Source organism: Octodon degus, unplaced genomic scaffold (genome assembly GCF_000260255.1).
Source record: "Octodon degus isolate 3935 unplaced genomic scaffold, OctDeg1.0 scaffold00017, whole genome shotgun sequence".
Taxonomy (NCBI): Eukaryota; Metazoa; Chordata; class Mammalia; order Rodentia; family Octodontidae; genus Octodon; species Octodon degus.
In genome coordinates, this window is record NW_004524593.1 from 4,794,489 (window position 1) to 4,812,876 (window position 18,388).

Below are 18,388 nucleotides of genomic sequence, written 5' to 3' on the forward strand. Positions count from 1 at the left end.
ATAAATGGCACAAATTTCATTTCATACAGATTTGCTATATTAGGACATGTTTTTGAATATTTGAATGCCAATACAAAATACAATTTATTTCTTGAATTATAAATACATTCTTTTTCTTAAAAAGAAACAGAACCATTCTCAAACATTCCTTTAGGGAGACTCAGAAATCTGGCTGCCACAGAACTTTTAGCTTACTCATCTTTGGAGTGTCTCTGCGGAACCACCTAGCTTAATTAATGAAGTATGTGGCTGCTGGGGGTGGGGTTGGGGGATAAAATAGTGCCAGTATTTGATTTAAAATTAAACTGTTTAAATTTAATTTGGATAAATTGAAAAAATAAAGACAGCTATAAAAATTAACCTAAGATACTAATAAAGGAAAATCTAAACACAAAATTGCCACAGGGGTGAAACCATATGCCCTTTCAGTTTAACAACAAATAACAGAATTAAACAATAAAAAAAAAAAACCTTTGTAACACACTGCTTACAAACAATAAACTCATAATGTACTGTGCATGAGCCTGGCAAACTGTGTCCTACAGATATCTCTATAAACTAGCAAAGAGGGGGCTTTGGGTTAGTTCAGTTGTTTAAGCGCCTGCTGGAGCAAACCCAGTCAGGCCCAGGGGACCAGGGTTCAATTCCCAGCTCCCCATGCCTTACCAGACCCGCCCTTAAGGCAACCTGAGCCAGAAAAAAAACAAAATCCTTCTAAACTAACAAACACGAAGATCTTACCTTCCTTTGTGGGAAAACAAACTCTGCTATTCCTCACAAACTTAACCATGAAGAGTTATCCTGAATTAGATACTATATAAAAGTACTGAATACTGTATTACTTGTATTACTTATTGCCTGTGACGTTTTTCTAGGATACTATTTAGAAGGTAATTAACAAATTAAAATTCTACTCATTTGCCTATTAGCACAGAGCAGCAAACACTATGTGTCTTGTAAGATAATGAAGAGTAGTTTTTGCCTGCTGCTAGTTAAGGACAATTAGCAAATTTAGGACCAAGCTAGTCACTATATTTTAAATAGCTCCAAAAGGTCAGAGAGATAGTTCAGAGGTCTAAAAGCAACTGCCTGGCAAGCACAAAGACCTAGATTCGATCCCCTGTACTGCATGCCATGCCAGGTGCTGGCTACCAGAAGCTGGGCATGGTGGTGCACGCCCATAATCCCAGCGCTGGAGAGGCTGAAATAGGAGGACCACTACAGGGCTGACTGCATAGTAAGACATTGTACCAAATAAATAAATGAAAAATAAAAAAATTTTAAAAATAAAACAGGCCAAAGAAGATATGTCTTAATGTTTAATTTTATTTGTGATTGTGATACCTGTGAACTAGTCTATTTATTTATGATATAGGCAGGGGCTTATGCCGCTGAACCATTTCCCCAGTCTGTGAACTAAACTCTGATGTGTATTTGGTTTTCCACTGGGAAGATTAAAATTAGTTCAAGATGCTGATCTATAAAATGATGAGCACCTATAAGAAGTCTCAATAGGGCTGGGGAGATAGCTCAGTGGAACAAGTGCTTGCCTGGCAAGCACAAGATCCTAAGTTCGATCCCTGGTACCACCAAAAGAAAAAAAAAAGAAAGAAAGAAAGAAAAAAAAAAAGAAGTCTTATAAATACAGTTGGTCCATAACATTGTCTCCAGAATGAAGCACTGGTAGTTTTAAGGGTAAATATACTAAAAATTTGTGAGAACAGAAAGTAGAGAACAGAATATCCCAAATTTAAAAGGAATAAATGTAGATGGGGGTGTAGCACTTTGAACAGTTCATTAATTCCATGTTTTGTGTTTAAGTTCATGAAGAGGTTTTCCTGAAGAGAGGCTCAATTTAACAGCTCCCTCAGGAAATTTTATAGCAGCCTGTATAGAAACTCAAAGACTTTTGAAAAAGTCAATCTGTCCCACTATGATAAACCCTCTTTATTGTAAGAAAAACATTCTGAAATGTTAGTTAATATAATTTTATTCTGCACATGTGTAACAAAAGGTAGAATGCCTCTTATTAAGAATAACTGGTTGACAAGCAAGCTTAACTTCATGTAATTAACATATTTTTGAAGAGTCTTCAGAGTAATAGTTATAGCTTCTATATGGTTCTCTGAGACACAGTTTAAGTAAGGACAGTAGGTATGTGATGTCAAATAGCTCATACTGGTTGAAAGCCATTTAATTATCAATAATGAAAGAGCATTCACACAGACAACTTTATGTGTAATTATACTGGACTATTACCCAGTACCATAAAGTAGCTACTTGCTCTCAGGGATTACAGTTTATATCAATTCCTCAACCTTTCTAATTTTAGGCTTAGCAAATTATTGTATGTGCTGCTGAAGTGACCACTATGGTTAGCAAATTATAAAATTAGCTAATAACAAAAAAAGTGTTGTACAATAAAGTAGGAGATAGTGCAAATTATATACCAACCTCATTTTTTAAATTATCTGAAGCATTCAATGCAGATTTTGGATTGTCATCACCTTGTTCATTCGGTGAAACTTTTGATTCAAATTCTGATTTTGTTATCTTCCCTTTGTCATGTGAAGATGACACATTTTCTATATGCTGGCCAACAAGGCTATGTGAAACCAAAAGATAAACAAATTTTAGCTAGTTAACAAGTTTTCTACAATCTAAATCGTTGGAATTATCACTACACAAAGTAAACCAAGAAAAGAACAGATAGCAGCTTTCTTTCAGTCACAAAGTAGAATGGAGTACACACCAAAGTCAGCGCATACATGGCACTGCTGTCATTACAATTTCACATCAAGGAGACACCACTGCCTGCTCATACACACCTTTCGGGGGGGCTGACAAAGGAAGGCTGCTGAATCGAAGCATCTGTGTCAAGGGCCTCATCAACGTCACAATCAGTTTCAGACTGTTCAGTTTCACTTGTCTTGGCTACACGGACAGTATCAGATTTTTCTATTTCACTAAAAAAAAACAAAAATGACAATCTGGAAATTTAATCGACATAATGTAAAGCAATTTACAAATGCTATTAGTGATTACCAAAACATCATCTAAGCCAAAGAAAGAAGAATGCTTTACAGTTCTGCAAAATGTTTTGAAGAAGTCATTCATTTTAAATCATATAATAACTACTGACTGACTTGTTCAGTCCTTAGGTTCTAGAGATGCTGTCAAATTTTGAAATCACATTTTATAAATTAGTATTTGGCATTATAAAAAGCAAGATTTTAAAAATCCTTCTCTAAAGTTAATTTTAGCATATTAATTCTACCAACATGTGACTTTTTGTCTATAGAATCAAAACTCATCTATTATCTCTATGTATTTCACAGAAGTTCTAAGGAACTTTTAGAATTTCATTTTAAAAAATATCCTAATATGTTTCACTGCCTCATCTTCATAATCAACCCTATTTAATATAATGGGAGAACAGGATACACTGTTCATATATTAGGTGTCTAGGCTTAAACTGTTTCTAAAGTTATTATTTAAGAAATTTAAGAATTTAATAAATTTTAAAATTACTATTTCTCCAATCTGTTTCCTTTTCCGGGAAAAGTCTCTAAATGGTAATTATAACATCCTTGTGTATAATACCTTTAGCTAAGACCAGAGATGGCAAACTTTTTAGAGCTTTCAATGAACTAACAATTGACTGCAGCATACATGCCATAGATTTGCTACCAAAGGCCTAAACCCTTACATTTTCGAGGAAGACAGGCACTGAAAATAGCTTGTAAAAAAAGTAGTACAATTTTAATTACGATAATAACTGACACATTTATTCTTTCCACATGTCAGATATTACTCTTTGTATTTTACTTTTATTCCTTGGATAAAGGAAAATCTTTTAAAAAATGTATTAGTAAGAGAAAGGCACTTTGTTTTGCACTTTGGATTACTGTTTAAAAGAGCTCATAGGAGTGAACAACTGATTTTCTAAAGTAGAGATGACAAATATAAATTCTTATTAAATCTAAAAAAAGGGCAGCTATTCACACAAATATAACTCTGAATGGAATTCCCATAATCCTTAACAGAAATGAATAATGTAATTCTTAAGTTTTAGATAAATATAAGGAAGACTCTCAAACACCTAAATAGAACCTCACTCTACCTACACTATGAAGAGATTTCCTGATAGGATCTAATCAATTTCACTGAGTTAGGCAGATCTAGGACACAAATATTAAAAGATCTCATAAGTCCATCCAAAATACATAATACAAAGATACTATAAATTAAGTCTGCTATACAATCTAGACTTTAAAATTGGGTATCAAGCTGTCATATCCTATAAAGAAAGTTTTCATCATTAACTAAGGATTTTTTCCCCTTTGTAATGACTTACTCAAGCTTTGTGACTGAAGTGATTTCTGAGGTAGATAAGCTGGAAGTATTTTCTACATTTTCATTGCTCATAACTATATTGGAAGAGTCTTCACGTAAATCAACGGTAGGGAGTGTGTCAATAATAGGTGGTCTTAACTTTTTTGACTCTGTATTCTGTTAAAACAAAGTTACATTAAATAGAATAACAAATCATCTTTGCTGAATAAGAATTTACAGAAAGCTGAAAAATGACCATAGAAAAAGACTGTTCATTCACTAAAATGTATTTCATATAACTACTACTAAGGTCATATATTTCACAATAAAAAACAGCATCTATAGGCTTTTCATGGTACTTATACTATGAAAGAAAAACTCTCATAAGGACTTTGCCTTTCTCCTTTCCTACTTTTTAGTGTGTATCAGAACCTACAAATATTTCTCTTCAACTGTACACAGAAGACTTAAGAACAACTAATAAATTCTGTATAAATATACAGGACAGTACAACACAATGTCCATGTCCCTGAGCAGTTTAGGAAATGGTGTGTATCAATAAATAATAAGATACATGTGAGTGACATACAAAACCTTGATTCTTGGTATTCCTGGAGTCGTTAATGCCCTAGGACACGCATCATTCCAAAGACAATCTGAAATCTACCTCATACTTCTTCACAGTTTAAAAGTCTACACAGAGCACCTCCCCAACAGTCAATGCTAAACAAAAAACAAAATTTTTAATTTTTTTTTTTCAGACAGAGTCTCACTACATGTACTTCTTTAAACTCACAAGGAGGGCCAGCCAAATGGCTCAACAGATTAAAGGGCTTGCAAGCAGGCTGCTGTGCTGGCCCTGCTTCCAGGGCATGCTGAGACAGCAATTGAGACTGGACATGGTGGTGCATGCCTGTAATCCCAGCTCTTGGGAGGCTGTAAAAAGGTGGATAGTAGTGAGACCCTGAACATCCAATAGAACCTTCCCTAAAATACAAAAAATAAAATAAAACACAATGACTGGTAAAGGACCAAGAACAAAACATAGATCATAGAGTGAGAAGAATACAAAGTATGATCACATGAATGATCACTTCTACTGAAAAATTCATAAATAGAAACTTCACATTATAGTGGAGGCTTGGAGAAAGGACTATCATATCACAAAATACTATATTATCACTTCAACATTGAGTTAAAAAAAGTTTTAATGAGATATTTTACAATCTTCTACCCAAGTCTTCAAAAATTATGTTTAATAGTAACTCTCAATACAGACTAGTCATATCCCAAGTGCTCAATAACCACATGAAGTTAATAGCTATTCTACTAAACAACAAACACAAGTACATAAGATGCAGCAACACTTCACTGAGCAAGAGTATACCATGATAAAAATTTCAGAAAATATATGGCAGGGGCCAGGGAGATAGCTCAGTAGAATAAGCGCTTGCCTGGCAAGTACAAGGTCCTGAGTGCAATCTGTGGTACCATAAAAAAAAAAAGGAAAATATATGGCAGAAACATTCATGATAGTCTTATAATATGAAGGATTACAGGTAATATTTTTCTCTTATTCCTACACACAAATCTTCAATAAATGTCTTCCAAAATCCAATAAAATGAAACTCACTATACATCCTTACATAACCCAGTAAGTTTATATATATATACACATATATATATAAAGTTTATATATATATATATATATATATATAAACTTTATATATATATATATGAATATATATTCTTCTGGAGTTTATATATATATATGTATATTAAAAAAAACCTGTCTTTATTAACAACATAACGTATTTTTCTCTCATTCTGAGTTTAGTATTTTTTCCTAATATCTGAGATATTAAGTTTTTCCTTAGTGCTTCTGCCTCATGACATATTCACAGTTCCTACAGCCACTGTTTTTTGTTTTGTTGTTGTTTTTTTTGTTTTTGTTTTTGTTTTTTGTGGAACTGGGGATTGAACTCAGGCCCTTGCATTTGCCAGGCAAGCACTTATTCTACTGGGCCATCTCCCCGGCCCCTGCCACTGTTGATATTAAATTGTTTCCACATGTTTCAACATTCAATAAGTCTACAGTGTATTTATTCTAGTTTTTAATATTTCTCATAAAGATTGGTGCATAAAATATAAAAATGTTCTATTAATTTATATTTCACATATGTGAAGACACATAAAAAATACTGTTCTCTGCATAAAATACTTGCATTTGTTGTACACAGGTTAGAAAAAATTTACTATCTGAGAATACAAAATAAGACATATGAATCAAAATGAAACAAAGGAAGAAATAAGTTAACCCATATTTTCACTTCAAAGAATAGCCACATTTATTATAAATATATAACTCTAGGGCCGGGGAGATGGCTCAGTGGAGTAAGCACTTCCCTGGCAAGCGCAAGGGTCTGAGTTCAATCCCCGGTTCCACCAAAAATAAATAAATAAATAAATAACTCTAAAACTCAGTACTATAAACAGATAAGTAATGTTAAGTCCCACTGCACAATAATTCAAAAATAAAAAATAATAATATACAATATGGAAGCCAAACAGGTATGTTATCTCATGAAGGAGTCTGATGAAGTATATTACTAAAAACACAATATAGCTTACTTGTACATCCACAATATGCTCATCTTTTACTTCATTTTCTTCTGGAGAAATTGGTATATCTAAACTTGATTTTCCTGATAATTCATCATTTACAGGTATCTTTCTTTCATCCTAAAAGTCAATAAGGAAAAAAAGACTGATACAATTATTTCAAAAGAATTCTCTAACAACAATAAAAACCATCTCTTTCTACACTGTAAAACCAAGAAATATGTGTACACATTTAACTGTAACTATGGTTTACATGCTGATTGTCTATCTTGCATTCTCTTCCTTCCCAATACTATTTATTTATTTGTTTGTTTGATACAAGGTCTCACTACACAGTCCAGACTCATACTGATCCTTCTGTCTCAGCTTCCCCAGCACTGGGATTATAGGCATGCTCCCCCATGCCTAGTTTTGGGGCAGGCAGAGCGCGCACAGGGTTCTGGGGCTGGTATGGCATGTTGTACTGGAGATCAAATTTGGGACCTTGAGCTTGCCAGGCAGGCACTTATTAGACTGCAGAGCTATCTCCCCAGTCCTCCAATACACTTTAAATGTATAGTATGTGACCTGAAGAAATTCATTTGACTACTGAATACACATTTTAATACTATTAATATTTATCACAGTATTCTACATGCCTTCAACATTTGACAAATGAATATACATACAGCATTTAGTTTCTCATCTTTTCTAATACTTATTCATATTCAAGTCAGGATTTCTAATGCCTTTGCGTCTTTAAAGCACCTTCTCAAAATATAAATTTAATAAAAACAAAGCCCATGTTCATTTTATCTGAAACTTTCCAGCATATCCCAGGTATCTGAATGTTTACTGAAAGAATGTTTCCCCTAGTACTTTGCTTATTTGGTCTCCAAATATCTCATCAAAGAAGGTATTAGATTTAAACATCATAGACTGTGGGAGAAAACAAAATTATGGCTTTTGGAAGAGAAATATCTAGCAAATCTTCAAAATTTTAAATGTTCTATTCCAGAGATATATTCTACATAACTCAAAAATCAAATATCTTCCAAGTATCATGCTAGAAACAAAAAATCCAAACATGTAAATGTGTTGTAAATATGTGCACTGATCATATTGTGTGCCCATGTACACACATACGTGTCTGGGAAACAATGTATAAGTTCAACAAGAAGAATACAATTAATGTGTGAAAATGCAGTCATTCAGAAGAACGTAGCAACATGTGAGACATGTCGGAGAAGGTAGAAGTAAACTTGTACAACATTTCTATGATCTTTTAACAGAAATATTAGTTTGTATATCTATAGCCCTAGGAAAAGATCTGAATATTTTTATAAGTAGTAAATTATAGTTTCTTTAGGGAGGGAAATGGTTTATCAGCGTAAGTATTTTGCAGTTAGTATACATTACTTCCATAATTTAAAATAAATACACTGAAGTTGGAGGCAAAAGCCAAATCTAATTAAAATTCACTTTTGTTATTTAAAATAAGATAATACATGTTTAGACAACATCACATTTTTTGGATCCTCGCTATTCACTGCATCTACTATTACACGAAACCAGAAAGCTACCAACTATAAATTCTCCCTATAATACTCAATTTCTAATAGTTTCTTATTTATAAGATTGGAGTTTCTTTAGAAACCCTTTAAGTGTGAACAGCATTAAAAAGAGAGCACTAGCTGTGTGTGAATGGTGGTACATGCCCAGAATCCCAGCACTGTGGAAGACTAAGGGAAGAAGATCACAAACTCAAGCCCAATCTGAGCAACTTAGTGAGACATTTTCTCAAAATAAAAATGAAAAAAAGAGTGGGGATATAGTTCAGTGTGAAGGCCCTGGGTTCAATCCCCAGTACTAAGACCAAAAAAAAAAAAAAAAAAAAAAAAGAACAAGAGAGAATGCATGTCCAGTTCTCTGAACATGCACTATTTTTTCACCTTAGTAGAACTGAAACTAAGTTAATGAAATCTCAAATACAAGCAATAATAATAAACATCATACAGTATCTGAGTTACCTTCATTTCACAATTACTTAAATAACTCCTGACTCCTACATTCCCTGAGTATACTAAGGAAAATATAAAACTCCATCAAAAATTGTGTCATAATATTTTTAAAGAAAACTGACATGCAAAATAATGTTAGATAAATTGTAATTCTATTTAAGGTACCTTTTTCTGTAATTGTAGATCTTCATTTTCTAGTGCACAATTGTCTTTTTGAGAGTAATATGATGTTGCAGAAGCTGAAGAACTCTCTTTACAACACACATGCCAACTAGGAAGCCTGTAATATATCCACCACCAGCAAGAACCACCAAAAAAAGAAAAAGAAGAAAAATATAGTTAAGTCATCACAGTCCCTACATGGGCTAGAATTTGAAGCAATAAAGACAAACTCCTACCCTAGTATCTTTAACAAGTAAGTAACATAAAAATGTTTAGCCCTAGGAAAAACATAATAGCATGCAAAGTACGACACATTAGGAATTGTATGAGGGTACAACAAAAGATTTCACAGAAGCAGTATTTGATAAGTACATTCAAAAGAGGAACAGAAATGCTGTCAAGGAGCTAACCTAACCTAAACAGAAGTACCAGATGCCAATGAGACTATAAGTTCTCCCAAATATTTAAGAACAGGTAACTCTAAAAGTTTAACTGCTCCAAAGTACAGATGCTCTCAAATTATTTTTACATAGAAAAGTGATATAAAAAATTAACAGAAATATTATACACAAATGAGTATTACAGATTATCAGCACAAAGGAGTAAGTTGCAAAGTTTTTTTTTAAAAAGAAGACTTCGAGAATAAACCAAAGGAAGATTACATCACTGTTTTAAGTAGTTTACCTCTGATATTCAAAATTGGTTTGACATAATAAAATAATTGGTTTGCTAAATATGATATCCACTGAAAGACATCTGATGAACTTACATATCTACCAAGGCTCTTAATAGTAAAATAAGTATTTAACATGAAAATAATAGACAATACTAAAAGCTAATATATTTAGTGAAGAAAGCTAAACATACACCTATGTAGGTCCATTATGACTACCATTAATAATATACGATTTTTTAAAAATTTAAATAGACTGTAAATTATGATTTGCAAGATTACCCATGTTAATTTCAGATGTTTATATAAATGTAAAATTCAAAATAATCAACATTTTAAAAACTTCTAGATATAAAAATATATTCCTAAGTATAAAATTATAACACAGTAATAAGTTTACTAAAAACTTTATAAATTATCCATTTTACTAGAATAAATGTCAATTTCACATAATTCAAAATAATATATAGGACAGATTTGAAACCCACACAGTTAATAAGTAAAAAGGGAAACTTTTATGTAAAAAGTAAGCTAGAAATGATTAGATTCTGGTATGAGGAAATTAGACCCATATGAAATTACAATGACCACAGCAATTTGGTACTGAGAAAGAGAAGAGGCAAAGAGTAGGGTGTCTAGAAAGAGAAATCGCAGGTTGATAGCTATAAAACAAGGAAAAAGGGGAGACAATACTAGCTGGGAAAGTAACAGAACTAGAACTCCACAAGAATCAAAGGATGAAACTGACAGCATACCTGACGAGTATTTGAAAGTCTGGAGCACAATATAATGGACAAAATAATTATAATTAAATAGAAAAGTAAGCAAACAAAGCAAGTTGGACAAAATGGAGCACTGTCATTCAATGTTGGAACTGTAACAAACAAATTGCTACAAAATGCTGTGAAATACACAAGGCTGAAATCCAAGTAAAATATATGTGCCAACAGCCTTAGTAAAAAATGTATTTATAATCACACCTCACAAGCTGAAATGAAAGCACTCCTAAGTCTCTTGTACTTAGCAGAGATTTCTTATTGCAAACATGGGAATGTAAAGACTTATGGAAATAAGCACTTCCCTGTCAAGGGCCTGAGTTCAATCCCGGGTTCCATTAAAAAAAAAAAAAAAAAATCCCTTGTAGCTCATGGCTTTCAGTTTAGACATTCACCCTAGAACTCAGTCATCAGGTCCTTACTTGTAATAGTAATAAACCAAATTATGTTGGTTTTTTTCCCCAAAATTATGTTGTTAGCAGACTTGTTGCTCCCATTTCACAAACTAATCAGAATGTGACATTTGACAATTGTTTACCGCTTTTCCAATGATGTTATGTTTGCTAACAGAGCACAAATTGATCAGCACAGGAACTGTACACAGGAGCAAAGCAGAAACTGCAAATGAAACGTAGCAATTTCAAAATACTACAATTGTATAGATTAATCTTTGAATTTCAGAACAATATAAAGGTAGCCTCCTATACAGTAAAGAAAAGCAAACTGGTACCGCTGATGTCGACATTGTACCACGATGAAAATACTAATAGGGACATCTTAACAAAACAGAAGCCTGAAGGGCCAGCCACATAGCTCAGCAAACTAAAAAAGCACCTGCTTAGGCAGACAGCAGTGGCTAGGATTCAATCCCCAGTGTGCTGTGCCGGCCCCACCCCTGGGGCACACTGAGATAGTGATTGAGACTGGGTGTGGTGACGCTAATCCCAGCACTTGGGAGGCTGAAAACAGAAGAATCACTAGGAGTCCAATCTATGGAGTGAGACCCTGTAGACTGTGTACTAAATACTAAAAAGAAAAAGCAGCCTGAGATGCAAACTTTCTACAAGACCAAAGGTGGAGTACATAATGATGATGTAGCAACCATGACAACACTTGAAACATAAAGCACTGACCAATGATTGTGCTTTACTTGATCCCAAACATGTATAACATAAATAGCTTGATCGTTTACAAAGAAATTAACAAATGCAAAACATTTTGAGAAATTCCTAAGAGGACTGTATTGGAGCTCATAAGAGATCATTTACAGCAGAGAAAAACTAAATGTTTCTGCCCAGAGAACTGTGAAGCAGTTGACTGGTGAAAGGGTAAGCACAGCATCACAAAGACGTACTATGACAACAGGAAAATAAGCAACACTTGTATGTGGAGCATGCAGTTGTCAAGTGTGAAGACTGCCTTGAATGTGACATTGAAGCGAAGCTTATTTCTGTGATACACTTTTGTTTGTATTTACACTGCAGTCCACATAGGCTTTTATTTTTTGTTATCTTTTAGGTTTTGTAAGCAAGTAAGCAGCTGATGTGAAAATGTTGATGCCTATTCTAAGTACTCATTGCACATTTGATATTTTACTGACATCTTATTTTCACACTAAATGCATGTGTATAACATAGTAGGAAGCTCCTGACAAAGAGAAGGCCAATGACAAGACTAACACGTGGGAAAGGAAAGCTAAGCATACATGCTATCAGGATGAGATGTGTGCATGGCAAACGCAGTTGTCATGTGTGAAGACTGGTATGTGACAATTGAAGCAATGCTGCCTTTTGTGCTAGTTTTGTTCATATTGTCATTGTAAGTAATACAGGAATTTATTTCCGCTGTTATCTTTTAGGTTTTCTAAGGAAATACACAGCTGACATGAAAATATTGATGTCTACTCTAAATGTGCAACACATAAGAATTTAATTATTTTGATATTTTATCTTCCTGTTAACTACACACTGTATAATACAACAAGAACCTCCTGATAAAACAGCAAGACCACTGAGATGTCAAGTATGTCCTACATAAAGGTCAGGAAAGCAAGCTGTGTTGTCAATGTAAGTGCTGCATGTAGATGGAAGGTACTGTTCTCACGTGTATAGACTACCTTAGCTATGATAACTGAAGTAAAGACTTTTTTTTGTAGAGTACTACTGGTGTTTTCATGGTAGCTCATACGAGAATTTATTGGTGTTCTTTTTTAGATTTAATACACCAGAAACCAGTTGTCAAAAATTTTGACGCTTTTTTATAAATATTCAATAAATATTTAAAACTGAATACTGTTTAATAAAACCCATTAAAATTAGTAATTCATCAACAGAAATAGTCTAAAACATAAATGTAGATCTATATGCACCTTGATGATAAAATTAGTCTTATGTCTCAAAGGCTTATTTGGCTCATAGTTCACAAAGTGGGCTGGCTCCAAGGCAGGCTGGCATTGCAGAGCAGAAGCAGAAGGCAGTAAACAACAAGGGAGCAGCAATGACAATCCTTCTGTCCCTCATATCTTATCCAGACTACTTATCCTTTGGTCATGTAGCACTCACACCTAGGGCAGCCCTAATCCTAGCAATGCATCAAGAATCAATCTAAGCATCAAATCCTTAATTCCAACAGCACATAATTAGATCCAGCATCTCCAAAAAAGCTCCACCTATGACCAGATAAGGCTTTAGGGGGACATCTAGATACATGCCATACCAGTAGTACACCATATCATATACTGCCTTAAAAATCCTCCATATTCAACCTATACATCTCTTTTCTCCACCTAATTGCAGGAAACCACTGACCTTTTTTATTGTTTCCATGGTTTTACCCCTCCTAGAATGCTACAAATTTGGAATAACACAGTACAATTTCACTTAGTAATATGTGTTTAAATTTCTCCATATATTTTCATGGCTTGCAGCTCAATCTATTTAGCACTAAAAAAATTCCATTATCTAATGTGTTATAAGTTAAATTTTACTTCTGAACTATTCCTGAAGCATTCATGTTCTCACCTACATATGAATATATTATGCTCTGGTTTTATCTCTCCAAAACTTCTACAACACTCAACAAATGGTTAGTTTAAAATTCATTTTGGGAACTTCTACCTATTTGAACACTGTGTCTAGGTCAATTTATTAGATCACATTAAATGTTGAATTCTGGTCTTAACATCAACAGAATTATACTGAGGAATTTAAACCAATTGGGTAGGTAGGATATATGCCTTGAAGAAACAACTGCATTCAAATATGTGTTCACTTTTATTTAGCTTTTATAAGTGAAACTATAGGATGTCTTAGCTTAAAATATTCCACCCACTGGATTCAATCCCAGCTCTGTAAGACATGAGGGAAAGCTTTTAAGATCATAACCACCAAATATTGCTAGGTGGAGTTTCATGTGCAATAAAGGTGAACTTTCAGAGTTTTCAATGATACAGAGTCCACTGTAGTATACGTCCCATAGGTTTGCCATCCCTGAGTTATACTGTAGACAATACCAAAGGATAGTCATGCTTTAAACTAATGTTAATTTCCCGGTTTTGGCAAACGTACCATGCATATGTGAAATGTCCACCTGACAAGAAATGTGGGTGAAGGGCATATGAAACTGTCTTTACTATCTTTGCAAATTATAAATTATTGAAAACAAAAGTGAATTTTAAAAATAAATACAATCGAAGCAGGACAGAGCCACTGCTATTGCCATGACACCCAATAGCCAGCATGCATAATATGAAAAAGCAGAGCAACTCAAATAAGGCTTTTCTGCTGCCCCCAGCAGCACAGGGACTCAAGAAATCAAGTAGAAGTAGAAAAAGGCCAGAAGATGAAGCCCAACTAGCTTTATGGCTTTGTCCCTCCATGTTTATGATTTCTCCTGTAATGCACACAGGTCCCAGCAATAACAGATGGTATTACCTTTGCCCTGAATCTGCAGTGAGTCCCTTTTGTGCTTCCTTCCCCTCAGGCAGCCTCTTTCCCCTAGGCCACTCCTTCCTAGTTTTTTGTTGTTGTTTTGTTTTGTTTTTGTTTTTTAAATTCCTGTAGGGCAAATCCCAAAGTATTAAAAATAGCTTCATAATTAAAAAAAAAAAAAAAGCCTCATCCAGTTGGACATGATGGCACAAGTTTATAATCCCAGCACTCTAGAAAACTGAGGCAGAAAGACTGCAAGTTCAAAGCCAGGGATAACCTGAGTTCAATTCCTTGGGGTGGGGAGGCATATTATAGATTCAACTTTTTCCAAGAAATTTCATGAAGAAAGCAGAGGCAAAAAGCATTGTTTAATATGGAAGTGATGGGGGCTTGCCAGTTAGCTCAGTTGTTTAAGCACATGCATGGGCAAACCCAGTCAGGCACGGTGGACCACAGTTCGATTCCCAGCTCCCCATGCCATACCAGACCTGAGCCAGCAAAGAAAAAAAAAAAAAAGGAAGTGACTTAAGAAAGATCTTTTAAAAATGTTATCTCATGGCTTATAATGATACCTTTAGGTGTACCTACAACTGAAAAATTTAACTAGCTTTAATAATTTTTACAATCTTATTGAATAAACTTAGCATAAGGCAATAATAATCTCCAGAAAGACATTAATATGCAATTAAAAATATACTAGTATACAAATGTGTCAAATATAATAACTGCAGAAAAGTGGACAAAAAAACTGGAAAAGATGTAATGATTATAAAAAAATGCATCTTATACTATATATAAAACACATACTCCAAACACTAAGAAAGCTACAGGTAGAAATAACAATAATCAGACATTGTATTTGCCTACTTTGAATTACTTCTCAGAAAGTAACATTAAATGGACAAAACACACTTGGAAACATGAGATTTATAGTACAGAAAAAGCTTGCTCAAATAGATGGAATTTTGTATCAAATAGAAATTAAATATTCTTTTAAAGCACACATGGAATAGTTCCCCAACACTGACCAGAAATGAAAGCCAGAAATAAATCAGATTCAACCAGAGTATATTCTTCAATTATAATGCAAGACAATTTTAAATGATGACAAAAAAAAAAAAAAAAAAAAAAAGCTAAGAACATCTGAAGCAAGAAATATGTAGTAAAACAAATCTGCTAAATGAAATACTAAAGTGAAGACTACAGGTCAAAATTGGTGGGATGCTGATGAGACTATGCCTTTAAACATGTTAGGAACAAATATTAAAAGCAAAAAAGGCAATCTTCCAACTCTAAAAGATAAAAGACATGGTGTAAGTCCAAGGAAACAAGTAAAGATATATATAGTACAGATAACAATAAAGAACAGAAATAGAAAAAAATTAGAGAAAAAATTAGGTCTTTGAAGAAAATATCAAAATGACCGGCTATGATACTAGGGCAGTGGTGGCAAACGCACTGAACTCTTGCCACAGCAGGCTGTTATCACTGAAAGTTCTAGAAGGCTCACCACTGGGGCTGGGGAGTTAGCTCGGCAGTCCAAGTGCCTGCCTGGCAAGCACAATAACCCAGGTTTGTTCCCGGTAGCACATGCTGAACCTGTACCAGAACCACACATGGTGACGTACATCTGTGACCCCAGCACTGGGGAGGCAGAAGGATCACTACAAGTCCAAGTTGCATAGTGAGACCTTGTGCCAAATAAATAAATAAATATATCTATATAGATTATATATATATACATATACACACACACATACATATATATGTTCATGATCACTGTACAAGGGTAACAAAAGGCAGGCAACTGGAACAGAATACTCCCAACTGCACACTGGCATTAAAATACTCTCCACTGAAACCAGCATGAAGTCCCTTCTTTAAAGGTAGCCTAAAAACAAAGGCAATGACATGAATGAATGTCAGCCCTTTCTCAAGGCATCTGAAACCTCATTAGCCACTTAAAACTCACTTTGATAACTACTTACAAGCTAAAGTAAAAATGATACTTTTGTAACAGTCTCCACTTAACACATGGTTTTGTTTTCCACAGGTTCAGCAACCAATGTCAACCATGGGCCTGAAAATATTAAATGGACCATTCCAGAAATAAACAAAAGTCTATGGCCATACCACCCTGGACACAACCAATCTCATCTGATCTCGGAAGCTAAGCAGGATCGGGCCTGGTTAGTAGTTGGGTGGGAGAAATAAACAAATTTAAAATCGGACATCATTCTGACTAGTACAATGAAATCAAATGCTCTCTCTTCTCTGTCCTAGACGGACACGAAAATTCCTTTGTGTGGCACACCCATGCCATATACTCTACTCAGCTGTTAAGTCTTCTGAGTTATCAAAGCCACAATAACAGGCTCTGAGTGTCAATATTCAAATAACCCTTGTTTTACTTAATGATGGCCCCACAGTACAACAGCAGTAGTAATGCTGACAATTCAGATATGCCAAAGAAAAGCTATTTTAAAGTGAAGAAAGTCCTCAGTAACGATAGAGAAAAACTCTATGCTGAGGTTTCTAAGATCTACAGCATTAACAAACCTAACTATGAAATTGCGAAGGATTATGAAATGTCATGCTAGTTTTGCTGTTGTTTAAACTGTTAAAAACTACAGGCATAATACAAGGCACTAAATTATTGCACTCAGTACCATGTGAAGTTTCAGGTATCTTAGAACTTACCCTTAAAGATAAGGAAGGACCTTCTGTATATTTATGTAAAATTTAAAACATAAACCAATACTATTTTGAAAGAAAGTATGTATCTAAATAAACATACAAAAGGCTGACCAAAAATCATGTAAGAACTACACACTAAGCTGAATGTGTAAATGAGAAAGAATGAGTCTGAAGATAAAAAGGAAGAGTAATAGTACAAAATAGAGTAACTAAGAAACCAAGGCAAAAATGCAGCATAAATTACTTTTACAAATAGGACAAGCTTGAAGTTAAAAAACTTGCCCTAAATCATTCAGTTTTTAACTGTGCACTTAGATTTCCCTAAAAAGTCTATGATCTTTTCACAGACTATTGCATATTCTATTGCTACATTTCATGTTTACCAATTTCTTGTCAACAGATAAATGAAAACACAGTTGAGAAAATAACACTGATCCACTGCTGATACTAGTCAAAGCCAGTTGCATTGTAAAACAAAAATATAAGAACTATCACAAAGCAGTACTTTATTATAATAGTGAGAGTAATAATGGGAAGGCAGTGTGGTGGCGGCTCAGGGCAGACTTCAGAGTCAAAAACTCAAATTTTTATCTCAGGTCCCCCATTTATTATGAGTATGACCTTCAACTAGTAATATGATCTTGGGCAAGTAATAAAACCAATATGCCTCAATACAGAATGTAAGGTGGAGTTAGTATGATGAAATAAAATAAATCCCTGCATTATACTCAGTCTAGGATACTGTCGTTTTAACATACTTTCACTTACCAAATTTCACAGTATGTTTAGAGCTCAACCTGTTAAAATCTAGTTGTTATCCTCATTATAACTGGTATGGCATGGCAAAACTTACCCTTTTTTGGATTTTCCTACAGTTTTGGCTTCTCAAATTACACACTTCTGCTGCTTATATCTTTCTCTCTTTTCTGGGTCTCTTGATTTGCTGCTTCTGCTCACTATGTAAATTCTGATGTCCTCAGGGTGGTGTTCTGGGTCTTGCCTTTAAATCTATAGGAGAAATTTCATCTACTCTCATAGTTTTTAACTCATGATTATCAAAAATTTTATCTTTTCCCCTTATTATCTCCTCCTGCCTGTTTTATTCTTTCAAAGACTTCAATGAATTATGAATTAATACTGAGAATACATAAAAAACATTTAAATATTCCACCATGTGGTACTACTATCCACTCA

At 34.1% G+C, this 18,388-nt stretch overlaps 1 protein-coding gene across 1 annotated transcript in view; it reads right to left on the minus strand.

Annotated features, from left to right (window-relative positions):
• The window catches only part of Suco (SUN domain containing ossification factor), a 90,871-nt gene that overhangs the window by 58,840 nt on the left and 13,643 nt on the right, over window positions 1–18,388 (minus strand). The window contains exons 2-6 of the mRNA XM_004626909.2: window positions 9,123–9,237; window positions 6,967–7,077; window positions 4,358–4,512; window positions 2,829–2,966; window positions 2,455–2,605 (exon numbers count right to left, since the gene is read on the minus strand). Of these exons, the coding sequence (XP_004626966.1) occupies window positions 2,455–2,605; window positions 2,829–2,966; window positions 4,358–4,512; window positions 6,967–7,077; window positions 9,123–9,237 (670 nt within the window). The remainder of the gene's footprint in view (window positions 1–2,454; window positions 2,606–2,828; window positions 2,967–4,357; window positions 4,513–6,966; window positions 7,078–9,122; window positions 9,238–18,388) is intronic.